Raw genomic sequence first — 17745 nt, forward strand, 5'->3', positions numbered from 1 at the left:
AGAAAAAGTTTAAGGTTTACAAACTCAAGTATAATTTCACTACTATTTCATAAATCTCTGGTTCTTATCTTTGACTCTGAAAAGTTTTAGGAACACAATCAAGTTTCAACTTGATTTCTTTCTAATTTCCTAATTAAGAAACCTTACTACAAGTGAATTTCTTAAAACAAACAAACAAAAAAAACCCCGTACAAATCTACAAAGGTACCATCATCACAAAGATTTTTCCCTTGAGGTAAGTGACTCAGAACAGGCTTTGCAAGTGAAACACAAAGAAGCCTTCATTGCACTCTGTGCCCCATGTGAATGCAGCAGCATCTTAGCCTAGGACAATTTTGGAGAGACACAGAAAGGCAGCCTAGGCCCCAAAAAATAAATTAGAAAACAAAACAGATTCAAAATAGAAGATTCACAATGCATACCTTGCAAGCGATGAATATCACTGTATGAATCAATATACACAGAAGAACACAGAAATGCATTAATATTGTCCATCACATCAGTAAAGCTTCATCCTGAGATCCAGATATAATATCCAGACTAACTTCATCCAGTGAAAATGACTAGGCATCCAAGGCACATACATCATCCCTCTCGTGAAAACTGCTCCTATACCTTTTCTTTCCTCTTTCTCTCTCCCATGGAAATAAATACTACACTCTACTGGCTCTTACACTGATCGAACAACACTTGTTAACCTTATGTCTCAAAGATTTGTTATTAACTGAAAAAGAAACAAACTCAGCATCTCCTCATAAAATCTCATTTCCACTATGCAAATGGTTTGAGGTTTGCTGTTCTGACACTAACAAGCGAAGTCTTACATGCACTAAAGCCCAAGTATTCTACAACCTTCTGTGTATCATTCCTCAATGAAGTTAGACTACTGCAAACAAAAACTCTTCCAACAGCTGAAAACTGCTGCAACACAGTAAGAATCATTGGAATTTTAAAAAGCAAATGAGAAAAGCTGCTAGCCATGTACCTAAGAAGGACAGTTTTTCCTACAACCTTCCTATCTGTTGCCACTTAAGAGACTTCAAAAGACTGTCTGACACAGCCTTTGTTTTTTTTTTTTTAATATATAACCTTACAGTGTTTGAAGCTACGTATTTGTGGAAACTGACATTTCTGCAAGAAAATACTCCATGTGAATGATCATACACCATCTTACAAATAATTAATTTTTAGTTTTTGTACGAAGGGACAGGGGAGAGTAACAGATTGCACTAAAAAAGGTGGTGCTGGTTTATATATTAGGTCACGTTATTGTCTAAGCTCACAGTCCAAACACATGTTTCCAGAAAACAAAGAATTGCTACCAAGCATCAACAGCAGTAAAATACTGCTGAAACAGTAGGAATGGACTACGCTTAAATACTGAGCAATGCTGCATCAGTGAAAAAAAATACACTGCATGCTAAGTTTGTACTTCAGTGAGTTATTCCAATACAGCCTAGGCAATGTTTGAAAAAAAAGGTAGCCACTACAAAATGATGGAAAGACATTTAACTATCAGAATTCTTTTACATCAGACACTGTAACTTAGGTCAAGCACAAATTCAGTGCCATGTCTCTTAAACAAAGACTATACTTACAGGTTGTTCCACAAATAGGTTTTTCCTTCCCTTCCAGTAAGTCCCACAGGTGAACAGATGCCTGCTCATACTGTTCATTCAACCTTAAAAATTAATTAAGGGTTACTAAGCTTGTGGTAGTTTAAACACAAAATAAAGATATATCATTAACACAACGGCAATTATAAAGGAAAGTACTTTACTACAAGCTTACCTCATGTTCATGTCTCTTTCAGGGTAAACTAGCTTGTAAAATTCATCCAGCATTGTCAGTTCCTCCTCTGTCAGTACCGGTACTCCATTTGTCCCTTGTTTCAAGTCACTGCGCACTTCATCGTCACCCAACTTGTCCAAAATGAACTGCAGCTCTAGCACAGTCTTTAAACGCTTCTGCTCAGCCTCTTCTCGCATCAGCTGCTCCCTGCGAGCTGTCTTTTTTATTGTTTTCTGAATCTGTTCAGAATCAAAAAGGAATTCAGTGTGTTTCAACTTCACTTCCACGTGAACTCGGGAAAAAAAGAGATCAGAAATTATTTTATTGGTAGGTAATGGATGGATGTTGAACTGCTGCCACTTATCAAACATTACAGCAGAATATCAGTGAAGCATGAAAATTATCTTTCGAGCAAAGTCAAAAGCCTGCAAATTAAGCCAAGTTTTAGAATCAATGCCACAAACCTTAGATATATTGGATTTTGATCATATTCTTACTTCTAGTCTGTATTTCTCTGCATGAGCTGTCAGGAGTTGTATGAAACAAGCTCAGATTAATATTATCTGCTTCCTTTATGAATTACTCTGTAAAGCCCAAACAATTTTGATGCAGATGGAAGTTAACAAATGTACAAAGCGAAGTTCCTTTTAAACAAGTGTTCTGGCTATTTACAGCCCACATTCAGGCTTTACAATTTGAAGGTGTAAAGGTGATCCAGAACTTTTTTTTTTTTAAAGGCCACAAAGGGCAGCAGGTAACACCAACAGAGTAGTTATTCACCATATCCCATCAGTCAATACAAGGTATTCACTAAAACTACTCAGAGGTCAGCTTAAAACAGATGAATAGAAGTACTCTCTTATAGTTACACATCCTGGGAGGGAACTCACGGAATGTTTTGCCATGAAGGGCTGAGAGACTATTATCAGCAAGTTTAAGAAAAGCATTAAAGTAAATTCTTGGACAAAAGCTTCACAGATACTAAAGAGAACAGGGAGGAATCAATTCTCCAACATCCTCAGCTTGGGGTTGATGAATGCTAGCAGGGAACAGACAGTAATTAGTTTTGTAATCTTTGTAATTGTATATCATATCTTGTAAAATTGCTGTCATAATAATGGTTGAAATGCATTACTAGTCTGAGCCCATGGGACATTTCTTTCATTTCTGCTCTTTGTTCTAGCATCCAAAATTAAACTTGTTCCCACTGCAAGTATACAAAAATTTAACCTTCTTTTCAAAAAAATGTAACTCATGATAGTAACTCTCCCTCTCTGAAGCATCTATATTGTTTACTTGTGTTTGCTGGGATTTTTTAAGCCAAAGAACTCATCTTAAATTCAACTACATTAAGAGCTAACTCTAATTGCAAGCAAGCTTTAAAGCAAAAGATCAGCTTCTTATTCCTGGAATCACTTGTTGCTTTTGTCAGTCAGCTGACCAGGAAGCACTTCAAGACATACTCGTCTGAAGAAGAAAGCTCTTTGTTACTAATGCTCTGTAAACATACATGGAAACCTGATGCAAGAAAAGCAAAAAACAAACAAACAAAACAAATTGTTTGGCTTACATGCCTCTAAGTTTACAACCAAAACAAATGTAGGAAGCAGCCTATAATGCCAGGGTGCTGACACACAGCTTATTCCTAAATTAAATACACTTGCTAGTACAGCAGACTGGTTTAACATTGACGACTAAATGAATTTGAACTACGTCACTGCTCTTTCTGTGAGTCATCAATTCTAACTACATTTACAATCTTCTGTTCATATGAGATGAATTATGATTTCTGTTTGCACCAGAATTAATTCACCCTTGCAATGTTATTGCATAGGTCTGAATTGTATCTTTTTGAAGTTCTTCAGGAAGAAAAGAGAAAAGCTGCTCATATAACTGGAATTGTCTTTTTGGAATTTTAGAACTTATTCTTGATCACACTTGTTTTACAACCCTGACAAAGCAGCAGTTCCAAAGACTTACCTATTTTAAGTAGTACTTGGTTGTCTTACAATTATGAAAATCATTTTAGTCTTGAAACTTATTCTACATCACACTTTCAGATTGTATTTGCAATTGCTAAGATAGGAAAAATCTTGAAAAAGGAACTGCAATACTTTCAGTTGCTCAAACTTGATAACCTACAGTAATGTAAGAAAATAAAAACATTTGGCCACTTTCCAGAGAAGCAGGCCTGTGAAATCCCTCTCTTCTTTTAGGGGAAAAAAAAATTCCATATGGCAACAAGCAGCAGCCTACAGTGTTGTATGACAGGCCTGTTCAGTGATCACACTGTCTTAAAAATCTCTCTTTTGTCAAGAAATTAGCAGATTATTTTTGCTCTTATATCTTCAGGCAGTCCTTCAGAAAACATCTTCTAGGAGCAGTTCTGAGGAAACCTGTCACAAGCTAGTACACAACCAGAGGAAAATAGTCTAGCATACATATAATACATGCCGTCTTCTGTAGTAGAGGCAGCGGCACCTAGTGTTGGTGAAGACCATTCAAAGCCCAAGTGCTGCACACTGCAGCTGCCAGCCCACGCTGGACCGCTTTACTTACGTCTTGGCTCAGTGCCATAAAGCTCCTCTGCAGTTCTTTAGCAAATTCCAGATTGTTTGTCACTTCCTGGTATTTTGACACCGCATCCTTAAAAAACAAAACAAAAAAAGCAAGAAATCAGAAGCAGAACAAAATATACACTTCCAAAAAACCACTTGCCGCACTTTCAATTTCTGAGTGAGACACAGCTGCACAGGTAACCATCTCTGAACAACTGCAGCGATGTTACGTTTTGAACTTCCACTGGCCAAAATATGGAAGAGATTTGTGCATGTCTGTTATGTCCTTAGGGCCTGCTGTTTCTCAGGAAGTACAGTGAAATGTATGCATGAACATGCTGATACACTGAATTGTGTGACACTATTTAACGTTTGGCTTTCGACAGCTTCAGAGGAAAAAAAAACACCGGGCAGAACGGCCTAAGGATGGCAGAAGAATAATTTCAAGTAGCTTTGAGTTGTCAAATAAAGGTCTGAGAATTAATGCATTGCAATCAAATCAGTACACACAGCATAATATGCTTGTCCACAGGCTTTTTATCTCATACTGTTTTGCAGTTTATCTTCTAACACCAAAGCAATCCATACTTCTTAATTCCCTTGCTTTATAGTAATGACAAATGACAGACTCCAATTACATTATGCTTCTGTTGTGATTAATTTAATAATGGAGGTGTTCTTGGTAGCAACAAACAAGCCAGAGAAAAGATGCTACTTTCTTCGAAAAGCAAAGAACATGAACTGTTTTGTTGTTTGGTTTTTGTTCTTTTTTTGTAAAACCTCCAGGTATTTCTGCTAGCAATACAAGAAACGTATTAGCTGATTTGTAAAATTCATCATCCTCAGTTATTTACAGAAGCAAAAGACGTAGTGAGCTTTCAGCATTTCTCCACTCAAACACAATTTTAGTTACAAAGTGTGGTAGTCATTCCACCCCTCATTAAATTTAACTCAGGAGTTTCTCTTCTCAAGATGAAATTTCAGTTATCTTCCCCGCTCAAACAGAAAACTTTTCATGACTTACTTATCTTCACAATATTGCCATTAAAAAACAATAATACCTCAACTGATGATACTCCACATTCAATTAATGGGCACAGAAGAACCAAAGTAACTAGTCAAGACTAAACAGATGTAAAGATCAGATGTAACAGGGAAAGTAATTGATTTCCCTAACATGAACAGCTACAACTGCTTTTGAGTATTTTTTTTGTCTTTTCCATGCTGAACATCATCAACAAAATACTGCTCATCACCAAACACTTGGCAATCTCTAATATCAATACGCACGTTTGCGTAATACAACCGAATTTGATACTTTCCTCCTATCTATTACAACTGGCAAATAGCTGTAAAGTTGATCTCTACAACCTCCTACTTTAACAGCCTGAACAAGGAGATAACCTTTTTTATAGATATATAAAGATACACACATACATTTATAAACATACAGACAGCAAGGCTCAGCTTACCTAGAGGGTCACAGCTCCCTGAGAGCCCTGCAGAACTCCATCTAAGCTAAACCTCTAACTAGACTGCTTATTTGTAAGTTAAGTGTGATCAAGTGAGTAAGCTCTTTAAATTCTCCCTGGGCACATTTTCTAGGAAAGAAAAAAAATGTCCAGGGAACCTCAAAGGTACTGTTCAGCTCTTTCAGCAGTACTGGATTGTAACAGGCCAATTTTCACCACAGCCTGTTCACAACCTGACCTCAGCAAGCATAACAAAGCATCATGACACATATACAGATTCCTTCAGTTTCTTACAAACGCAAGAACATATCTTCCAGGCAATAAGAAACAGAGTTCAAGACGAAGCTCTTAAAAATCTAGCCTTTTAACAAGCAGGAGAAGGAAGTGAAATTCATCCCTTCCCTCCCCAGCATCACCAAACACTAAGAAATGTCTTGTTTTTTTTTTGTTTTTTTTTTTTTTTACCAGTTGATCTTGATTTAGACGTTCTCCCTTGTTCATTCGTTCCTGGTAATCGTCAAGTTTGCTCTGAAAGGAAAAAAAATGCTATTACAAACAGACAAAATCAGTTACTGCTTTTTCCATTTCTGCTAACAAAATCAGGTTCTGCCGTATTACAGCAAATACTGACTGCAGCATATTACACGAACACATAACTATTGTGTAGGAACAGTTCCCAAGAACACTAGCCTTCTGAATTCAAAATGAAATATTTGCCTCTTAGGAAAGTATTTACAACTTTTTTACTTGGGCTAGAACGATGTATCTTCATGAACTGTCTTCACTTCCAAGCAAGGACATGTTTTTCTTAATGGGGAGAATGTTGTGACTGCACACTTCCTTCATTCCTAATTACAGAGCTGAAGAGAGCCCTGAGCCACAGTAATACCACTGAATTGCTACAATACCAAAAACATGGCTGCAGAGGAAAAAGCCACTGCTAGTAAGATTCAAAACTCTAATTCTTTATACTTGTACAAGTTAAGATAGTGCAAGAATGCCCACTAGACAGCTCATGTTAGTATGATATTTTTATTCAAAGGCTCAAAGATTTCTCTTTCAAGTGGAGACACTGAAAGAGAATCATTAGCTTAATTTTCAGCAGGACCAAGTCTCTAATCTGCTTGAAGTGAAAACTGCAAAACACGGAGTAGCCAGAAGCAGGTAAAACTTATGCAGGCCCAATATGGATAAAATGGATTTACAGGCTCAATTTTAAGGGCCACAGGAAGGAAGCATAGTCTGTATGAAAAACTTACATACTGATCTTTAAGTTTCCATCATTTCTACATATCATACCTGATAATAATTTTATGAAACTTGTGCTTATTAGAAGCTTTAAAATGATCCTTATTCATTATCTTTCTGATCCAATATAAAAATAAATGAAAATGAGAGCAAGCAAACTTCTTTATGAACACAGAAGAATGAAAACCCTGATATAACCATTGTTTTAATATATACTTGTCACTGAGTGACGGGTTTTTTTTTGTTGTTGTTCTTTGCTTTGTTGGTGGTGTGGCTTATTTGTGGCTATTTGTTTTGATTTTAATAATTTTACTTAGTAATATTTCAGTCAAAATATTTTACTGGATTTTTTCTAGCTACTTAATCTCCTCTGCTCAATACCAGACCTTTTAGAACGAACTATAAAAGAGCTGAACAATAAACCTTGTATTATTTAAGGTCCAACATCACTTAGGCAAACACAAATACATTTACGTTACTTCGTCCCTTTGGTGTCACCTAGAGACCCTCCCAAAAAAAACTTATTTGAAAATTCTACACATTACATTTCATTACTTTGTCTTTTAGTGCAGTAGAAACAGTAATGGTGTAAGCAAAGTCCAAGTCCTAAGAACTTCCTGAGTTCCAACAACATATTACAAGGAATTTCATGCCGGAGACAGACACTAGCACTGTAAAAAAGCTGTCAAATGCAACAGCCACAGTTGGAAATACATTGACAGAATTGCCCTGAAAAGCACTCAGTGTACTGGAAATTCACCACATCAGCAAACAAGGAAATGTAATTCTTACACATACTGCCTTGTTTTAAAACAGATGAAAATGTGGCTGCACAAAAACCTAAGCAGAGAAGTAGTTTTCATGATTTTAGAGACCCCAGCTGAGTTGTGAAGAGTTAAAAAGGCAGAGTAAAAAGCTCAAACATTTCAATGCGCCAGGACAAAGACAGCCAGGTTAACCAAATCTTTCCCTGCTTAAGGCAGTGTGAGTCCTGCACTAGGCTGCCTTTACAGACTAATTTAAAGTTCCAACTTACTCAAGCCACTTACTCCCATATTTCTGTTTACCATTCCATCAGTTACAGTGATGCAATTGTTTGTGAGGCTGCACAGTAAACTGCACTGCTAATGTAAGAGGGTTAACGCAGTGTCTACAAAAACACATTAAAAAAACCCCAAACAATACTGGTGATCTGGTTTCCAACACAAACCCATCAACCATCAAAACAGTAACACCAACAGGCTTGAGCACCAGGATCTTGAAGAATCCACCCAGAATTCTGTAAAGCCTTTGATATAGTTCCACAGCAAATCCTTATCCCTAAATTGCAGAAGAGAAGGCTCTAGTAAGACCTCACTGCAGCCTTCCAGTGCTTCCATGCTTCCTCATGCTTGTAAGCATGAGAGACTGACTTTTTATGCAGTCTGGTAGTGACACGACAAGGGGAACAGCTTTAACCTAAAAGAGAAGTCATATGGAAGTTAGATTTTTTTAATCAGCTGGCTCTTACCTTCAGATTAAGAACACTGCAATAACCTAATTAAACACTGTGCAAGTTTTTCCTCTATGGTCAAATATTTTAAGGCTAATGTAAGTACTCTGTTTATATGGTTTTCATTCCATGGTTGTATCAAATAAAAAAACAAAGAGTAAGACATCTATTCCTAGGAACTGAAGGGTTTTACTTCTCTTTTTCGACCCTAAATGCATCTGTATCAGAATGTAAAAGCAAAAGAAGTCCTTTCAGCTGCAATGCAGAGGAGAAGCAAGTGTGTATTTATCTGTCCACTTGGCACTTGAAAACTTTGTGATAATGTGCATTTTTCCATCATTCCCAAGAAACTGGGTGATCAAAACATTACGTTACAGAGGCTTAAGGAAGCACAATGCTTTCAATCTGTACTGTGAACTAACAGCAATCTAACAGCAGCATTAGGGCTGTAAGATAACTGCAGTAAAACTCCCACTTAGCAACCCACTGCAGTGTCTGCAAGAAGCAAGGATTTACTTAACTTTACTCCCCTTCCACAACTTCACCTTCACTCATTCTGAAGTATAAAAGCTAAACCAGCAGAAAAAAACATTAAGTGGCAAAGAGAGCATATAAATTGCCTATTAAACAGCTCGTGAGTCAGAAGACCCCTGTTCTGCAGACAGAAAGCCACCACTCTTCAGTTCTTCTTTCCACTGAGATTCCTGCAGCATTTTATACTTCCCTAGGAGAAAAGTACTACATACAGGACACGTGTCCAGGCAGAGGGAGGAAAGGGAGATGGTAGTTTTGATTGCCTAAGTATGTCCTACATCTTATTTTAACAGGAAACCAAAATCGATTTTCTTTACTGTGGCAACAAATGCTTTCCACTCACATTCAGGTGAGAGGAAACTCATTCACTCATTACCTGCTCTGAATGTCAGACTGAAGTGAAAAAATGTACAGTTACATGACATTAGCTTCAAAATCAATACTGGTTTCAAAAATGCCCTACCACTCAGCTGTGCTGTGAAGAGTCATTTCCAGTGCTATGCTATCAACTGGATCATTGGAACGATCTGATTAAAAATAACCCTTAAAAAGGGTGGAGGCCAGGAGCAAGGAGGCACTATATTTAACCAGGTACTTTCAGCGATATCACTCATGCTAGTTATATCAGCACAACCCTATATGAAAAGCTGAAGTGCAGAAGGGAAGAGGGTAAACTCCAACCCACAGAAGCAAACTCTGTAACACACACTTCACTACAAGCAAGGAAAAGATAGAGAGGACTATTTCATACCTGTTTTCTGAAATCTCAAACACCACACGTTTTTTTAAATATGTATTAATGAAATAAGACAATCTAAATCAGTTTAAAATAGCCCAAGCTCTGAAATACAAGTTTATTAACATTTTATACTTGCACATTATACTTTACTTCTCCTCCACCATCATCTCTACAGTCATACACCTTTAACTTCCCTGCAAAGTCTGTTCAAAAACTTCTTTTTAAAAAAGTCTATTTTCTCAACAAAATAGGGTGAAAAAGCAAAAGGTCCAAAAGGAATCAAGTAAGGAAATTCAAAATCTCTCTCAAAAAAAACAACCCATAGTTCTCTGTCTTGGTACAACATACATTTTATATACACAGCTAACAGAAGTTCCCAAAAGCTGCTTCAGAGGTTTCAATGTAAGTTTCAGACTCCCAACATGCAGCTTCAAACCGTACTACAATCCCTCACTTTCAGAATCACGTCCCATCTCCAAAGATAAATTTGAACTAGCCCCATACTTCATCCAGCACAGATGGCAACAGGACCTTTCTGAAGCCGCACTTGTTTTTCAGTAACTTCTAGATCAGCATTCCAGAAGAATCAACTTACATGTGTGGGTGAAGAAAAGGAGAAAGAGGAGGTGACAATTCCTTCTTTAGAGAACAGTGTCCAACGGTGACAGACCCTAGTAGGTGCTGTGATCAGCAATGTATCCTGCATCTTTCCACTGCTATGAAGACTGCAGAGAGAAGACACTTGCAGCATGCTGGCAACAGGGACACAACTGTGTACATCTTAACAGGACAGGACCCACACAGGCTGCAAATCCAGCTGAGCCCTATGGCTGATTTGTTGCCATAAAACAAAACAGCCCACTTGCAGGGTAAACTATTGACAGAACCTAGTTCCACAAGGAGAGGAATTCCAGAGACATGGGTTGTCCCCGAATATCCAAGATGCTCGCATAATGGTTCGAAAGCACTTAGGCATGCTGACAGGCACGCTGGAACATGGCACTCTCCTGCTATCACTAGCTGCATCTACAGGAATAGAAAAGTGATCTCAGCTATAGGTTGTTAGCTGTTAATCCAACATTTGACCGAATGGGGAAGACAGCTGCCTCTTGGGTCAGAACAACCTGAATACCAAGGAATTTTCATGGCAACAGTAGCTGGATAATAGTTACAGAGGCAGTCTTAATTTTTCAACCCAGTCGGCATTACACATATTCAGAAATTCAGAGACAAGCTGATAAAGCAACAGCATCTTAAGTTACCAACTACAGCTAAAATGCCCCATCTTTACAACTGCATATCAAACACACCAAGGCCAGGTCATATCAAGCTGTTTAAGCTTACACACTTCATATCCATCGTTCCCCAAGAATCATCTTGGTGATCAACTCATATCTTAAAACATGTCACCAAATGAGCCATTTTGTCCCTTTCAGAGAATATTTGGTTTTAAATATTGCCTTTATAAGCTGAAATCATAAGGCTCTGTTTTTTCATTCCCCACAGTAACAAGACATAAGTTTGATCTGCATTCAATCAGCTTAATTTGGAAAGGATCTACTCACCTAAAAACAGAAGAAAAAAAAAACAACAGGGTGGTATTCCTACAATTTCCAAATACAAAGAGATGAAGAGAATACAGTCATTTTCAGGCCATGTTTTGACATACATTTATGCACAATAACTCCATTTCTCTATATTCCCTTTAACACAAGCCAGACATGTTTTAAATAAAAAGACCATTTTTAAGAGAAGAATATGAAATTGTAAATAACACCTTACTATTTCTAATATTTTAGAACTTCAAAATAGTGCAGAACTCAGCAATATTATGATCTGAAATTCTATACTGTATTTTGCTGGTCCTGTGATTTTGTGCTCACAGCTTAAAAGGGAACATGGCAACAATTTACTTCAAGCTTTTGAGTTTTTCCATAAGGAATGACCTTTATTTAACTAAAAGCTGCACATACCATTTAAGAGTTAAGACAGTACTTCTTACTCTTCATCCACTAAACGTATGTCTTAGTCAAATATCATTTTGTAAACTGTTGTCAAGAATAGATCCCTCAAACTAATCTCTCTCTCAGCCTTTGTAGTTGACTGCAGACAATTACATGTTTGGCTAAGCAGGAATTTTCTGTGTGCTCTACACCATTTTCCCACTCATTCCCAACTGGACTATCCAGTGATTTTACTTACTACATGGTTAAAAAAAAAATCTCAAGGAAAATTGATTTTTGTATTTGGTAAACTTACTGAGTAACTCAGTAAAAATACCGAAGCCCATGTGGACAGTTAAGTTACACATTTAATGTTCTCTTCATTGAAAGAATGCTGATCTACTAAAGAACTTAATTTCCCCAACTAAAGGGCAGGCTCAAGCCCACAAATTACTAACTCTAAATAACTAATCATAATAATTAATTAATAATATTAATAAATAATATCAATTAAATAAAAATAATATTAATTAAATAATTAATTAATATCTAAATACTAAATAACTGTATTACTAATTTAATACATAAAGATCGATACGGGAGGGAAGGAGGGGGAGGCAGAGCATTGATTCTCCCAAAGAGCTGCTCTAACTAATTTTAATGGAATTACCTTTCCAGAAAAAAAGGTGCTTCCCCTGGAGTCAGCTGCTATGACACCAAGATGATAAAAACATGACGACAGCAGCTACAGACACAAAAAATAAGAACCTACAGCTTTAATGAGAACAATAACACTAATTTTCACTCCACTCTGATGAAATAACAGCCTTTCACACATCCTTTTAACTTAAGGTAATATAGAAGCCCTCCAGAAGGTCCACTCAAACAGAGAGGAATGGACAAGACAAGTGTAAATTAGGTGTGAATTATTTATTTTAAAAGGTAAGTAAAAACGCTGCTGGAAAGGAAAGCTGACTTGCACAGCAGTTAAGAGCATGCTCATCCTCTTCATTTCTTCAACGTACAGAATAGATCAGAAGGCCTTCTGATTTAAAAATGCTCACTTTCAACATCATACAAAACTATTTTTCCATCTTCTTCCTATCTTTCAGTACCATACTACACAGTGTATGTTGGACACCACCGTTCCAAAGAATTTCATCAGAATCGTTCAAGATACGTTCTGAAAGGCTCGTATTCTTTCTCAAGATGAAGGTCAGTGTTCTTCTGCAGGCACACATTTGTACGCATCAGCACATTTAAGAAAGACGTTTTGTCCCATCTATACACAACAGCATTCAGACATGGGTCAAGAAGTGATCCTTCAACTCTAAAGCTTATCTGAAAGCTCCCAGCACATTTCTTTTTTGTTTTTTGAACAGCAGGAAAATACAATGGTTTTTTTTCTTATTTATTTATTTTTAGTGAGAAACCACTACACATACAGATTTACAGTTGCAAAGTAAAGCACAGCTTGCTTCATTCACCACTCACCTGTAAGGGCTAATGTTTTTGCTTTCTATAGTCTACTCATATAGACTACTAGAATCTAAAATGCTAGTTAAAAAAATAACTGTGCTGATTAACTCTTAAGAGCTAAAATAGATTTAGGGCCTCAGCACAGACCTGAAATTCTATCTGAGCGCTCCCAAATTTTAGTTTGGTGATGCTGTGCTTCCAAGTACGTCCGCAGGCTCCATACCTGTTGGTGCCCTGCTGACAGACCTCTCACGCTCTGCGGGTTGGGAACTCCTTTGTGTCTCCCTGCATCCCACAACACTAACCAAGGAACCGTGCCGGGTTAATCCCCACTAACCATGGCATCTGCTTCTCTGTCACAAACCCGACCCCTCCCAGGACCACGGATTTAGCAGCGGCTCTTTCTATAAATAACCACCCAAAGGCCGCTCTCAGCTGACCCGGGACTCCCGAGGGGCGAGCGCGGAGCAAAGCGAAAAGCAGCGGGCGGGGCGGCCCGGCTTTGTGCGCGCTGCTGGCACAATGCAGTTCCGCCGGGGAGGCTTAGGCGGCCTCGCCGCCGCCATGTTAGCTCCCACCTCCATGTGCGCGGCTCGGGGGGACGCGGCGCTCCGGCCCCCCGCGGTTCTGCCCGGCGGGGCGGGCAGGGGGAACGCTGCCGGAGGGCTACGGGGCCGCGGGAGGCGCGGGAACGGCGTCCAGCCCGCAGCACGGCCGGGCAGAGCCCCGCTGCAGCGAACAAAAGGCGGAAGGGGGAGGGGGCCGCGCCGCGGGGGGCTTGCAGGGAGGGGGCCGCGCTCCGCAGCTGAGAGGCGCCCCTCGGCACCCGTCCTCGGCCAATGCCCTGCGGGGAAGCGCCGTGCCCGCGCCTCGGGGCCGAGCGGGGCCTGGCGAGAGGACGGCCTGCGGAGGGGTTCAGGGGACCCCCTTAAGAGGAAGGGGAAAGGCCGGGAGAGCGCGGCTCGCCCTTCTGGAACCTTCCAGCGGGCGGCCCCTGGGGGCGACGCCGGGAACAACCTGCGCGGCCGCGGCTCCCCGGCCCGGAGCGGGGACGGGAGAGGACGCGGCCCGGCTAAAGGAAGGGACAGAACCGGGCCGCTTCAGCACCCCAGAGACAGCGGGGCAGGGGCCGCCAGTACACAGCAGCCGCCCGGGGCCCAGCGGAGAGCCCTAGGGGCCCGCGACCTGCCCTGGGGGCAGCCAGGTTGCCGGGGTGGGGATAAGAGAGAAGGGAGCACCTTTTTCTTCTCGAGGTTGCGGAGCTTTTTGTCGATCACTCCCAAGATCTGTTTCATCGCCTCAGTCTGCACCGAGGTGATGCTGCCGCCCGACGTCTGCGGGGTCGCCGCTGCCGCCGCCGGGGCCTGCTCGCTGCCGCCCGGGCCCGCCTTCCCGCTGCTCGCCATGGTGCTGTTGGTAGCCGAGGGCATCTCTGCGCGGGAGAGAGCGCGCGTGAGCGGAACGGGCCGCCGGAGGGGACACGCGGGAGGGCGGGCGCGCACTCGGCTGCTTCCCCACGCCCAGGACGGACGCGCGCTAACCGCACCTGCCGACCGCGCGCGCCCCCGTCCCACTGACTCGGCCCCGGGTACGCGCAGAGCTGTCACGTGACGGGCAGACCCGCGCCGGCGCTCACCCAGCCAACGGTCATTCCCCGTGCGCGGCCATTACCACCCCCCCCCCGCCCCGTCCCGTCCCTCCCCGCCCCGCCGGTGTCCGGAGGGCTTCGCCGCCCCCCTCACCGTGTGCGTGAGTGGCCCGGGGGAGGGGGGATTCGGTGCGCTGCGCTCTCGCTAGAGGAATGACCGCCTCAGCCGACTCCGGCCCCGCACTGCTTCTTCCACCTCCGCACAGCGCTACTACGGGAGAGAGCGAGAGCGCGCACGCGAGCGCGTAAAGCGGGCGGCGCGGGAGCGAGCGGGGCGGGGTCCTCGCCGTCCGCGAGTGCCCACGGAGAACGCCTGAGCCCGCCGCGCAGGCGGAGGAGGCGCCTTCCAGCCGCGCTGCTGCCCTATTTCTCTGCACGCGAGGGTCCTTCAGGCGCGCGTCGGGCGCCTCAGTTCCAGACACAATAGCGGGGCGGGGTGAGCCTGTGGTCATTGTGGAGTTGGTGGATGGAGGGCTTGGGAGATGAGGCCTGAGTACTCAATTTTCTCCATTTCCACGCTTTACGTGAAATTTTCAGTTGTAATTCCAGTTCAGGACTTCGCTTCTACTTTTTAAGCTTTATTTGGTTTAATCACGGATGCCCCGGTTGTTTTTTTTTTTGTTGTTTTTTTTTTTTGCATCAGCACAAGTGAGGGCTGTTTCTTGAACAACTGTGCTGTGGTCTCCACATCAGAAAGGAGAGATCTCCTTCCCCTTTCTGTCCCCACCTGGCCCCCGTGCACAGTCACGCAGCCCCAGTTAGAGGTTCTTGCTGCCTGTGAGCTAATTCCAGCAAGAAACTGCTTTCTTTGACTTCATGCTGTAGTAGTCAGTGCCTGAATAGTCAGATTTTTCTTAGTGGCATCTGTAAACACTGTTCCGAAGACTTAAATGGCAGCTCAGTGCTTTCCCGTTTTTAAAGACAACTGCAATAAATCAACCAACGCCATGTATTTCACTTGACTAAATATAAATGTCTTCAAGTCCTGAAAGTCAATGTATATTCACAACTCACTGAGAAGTTTTGGTTCATACCACTATAAGGTTTGCTTTTTATGCAGTAATGTATTTCTACGAGGCCCATACCCAGCAGTTGAAATCACTTTTTTCCCCACTCACTTTCTTCGCGAATACTGAAGCACACTGAGGCATTTTGACCATTAAATATAATACCTGAAAATATGAAGTTGTTTCATTCATTGCTATTCAGTTCTTGTTATTACATTGCCATCACAATTCTGAATAAGCTCTGGCAACTCAACAGCTCAGGAAAAGCAGACAAATCATAGAGAACTTAATGTAGTTCATACTCAAAGGCTGCATTTCTGAAGAACACAAAAATCTGCAAGAAAAATAAAAAAAAAAGAGTTAATGGAAGGATTGGTGACAAAAAATAAATGTTGAGTTCAAATAAAGATTTTGCCTTAGACAAAGATAAATAAAGATAGTTATTCTTAGTGGGAAGTCACAAGAAAATAGCAAGTCTTTAGTCTCACAAAAAGGCTAAAAATACTGCTCCTGAGAGCAGTTATTACATAAATTGCGCAAGCAATAATTATATGACAGTTACTGCATCAAAGCCCTTCATAATCACAGTGGATGCCTTTTCGTTAGCCAAAGATTGAGCTCTATTGCTGAGCTTACATACTAAAGCATAAACAAAGCATTATGTACATATCTTATACAGAACTGCAAAGCACATTAATGCCATACTAAAAAAATGACATTTGTGAATTCAGCCTAGGTGTCATCACCAGAAATGAAAATGAATTAAACTCGGTTATATTTAGTAGTAGTTGAAGATATATTAGTAATATGAGGTAAGTTAAATGAATTTTAATGGCACATCATCATTAGCCAATTTTTAGATATATGAGGTGGTGTAGGGAAAGATACAATAATTAAATAGCAACTTGATTACAAATTCAGAGGTGACAAGATTCACAAACTAACTAATGGGATATCCAGAATCAAATTTTATACATATGTGTAGATGCAGAATACATACATACAGAATCACAAAGGAAAAGACCTCCATGATCATCCCGTTCAACCATCCACCTACCAGCAATATTTCCCCATTAAACCATGTCCCTTAGTAGAACATCTAAACATTTCTTGAACACCTCCAAGGATGCTGACTCAACCACCTCCCTGGGCAGCCCGTTCCAGTGCCTGATCAGCCTTTCAGAGAAGAAATGTTTCCTAATATCGAATCTGAACCTCCCCTAGCGCAACCCGAGGCCATTCCCCCTAGTCCACTAGTTATGTGTGAGAAAAGACCCCCACCTCGCCACAACCTTTTTCCAGGTAGTTATAGAGAATGATAAGGTCTCCCCTGAGCCTTCTGCTCTCCAGACTGAACAATCTCAGTTTCCACTGCTGCTCCTCGTAAGACTTGTGCTCCAGACACTGCTTTTCACCAGCTTCGTTGCCCTTCTTGACACTCTCTAGGGCCTCAATGTCTTTCTTGTAATGAGGGCCCCAAAACTGAACACAGTACTCAAGATGTGGCCTTAACAGAGCTGAGTACAGAGGAACGACCTCTTCCCTGCTCCTGGCAATGCTATTTCTGATACAAGCTAGAATGCCATTGGCCTTCTTGGTTACTTGGGCAAATGGGTGACTCATGTTTACCAGAGCATCAACCAGCACCCCCAAGTCTTTCTTCCACACAGTCTTCCAGCTACGCTGCACTAAGGCTATAGCGTTGCCTAGAGTTATTGTAGCCAAAGTGCAGGACCTAGCGCTTGGTCTTATTGAGCTTCATCCTATTGGCCCAGTAATTCAACATGTCCAGATCTCTCTGAAGGAGGGGAGCTGCACCAGGTGGATAAACCCT

General features: G+C 41.3%; 1 protein-coding gene across 3 annotated transcripts in view; it reads right to left on the reverse strand.

Moving 5' to 3' along the window:
* Window positions 1-15176, reverse strand: part of CAPRIN1 (cell cycle associated protein 1) — a 30681-nt gene extending 15505 nt beyond the window's left edge. For 2 of the 3 annotated variants that reach the window (XM_065754985.1, XM_065754982.1), the window contains exons 1-6: window positions 14999-15130; window positions 14495-14688; window positions 6287-6349; window positions 4351-4437; window positions 1792-2030; window positions 1599-1681 (exon numbers count right to left, since the gene is read on the reverse strand). In XM_065754985.1, the coding sequence (XP_065611057.1) occupies window positions 1599-1681; window positions 1792-2030; window positions 4351-4437; window positions 6287-6349; window positions 14495-14686 (664 nt within the window). In that variant the 5' untranslated portion in view covers window positions 14687-14688; window positions 14999-15130. Of the gene's footprint in view, window positions 1-1598; window positions 1682-1791; window positions 2031-4350; window positions 4438-6286; window positions 6350-14494; window positions 14689-14998 lie in introns of all 3 variants that reach the window. The other variant, XM_065754986.1, reaches the window with a different exon arrangement.
* Window positions 15177-17745: the final 2569 nt, after the last annotated feature.

Source organism: Cyrtonyx montezumae, unplaced genomic scaffold, assembly GCF_038088225.1.
Source record: "Cyrtonyx montezumae isolate F1298 unplaced genomic scaffold, pur_monq_1.0 scaffold_10, whole genome shotgun sequence".
Lineage (NCBI taxonomy): Eukaryota > Metazoa > Chordata > Aves > Galliformes > Odontophoridae > Cyrtonyx > Cyrtonyx montezumae.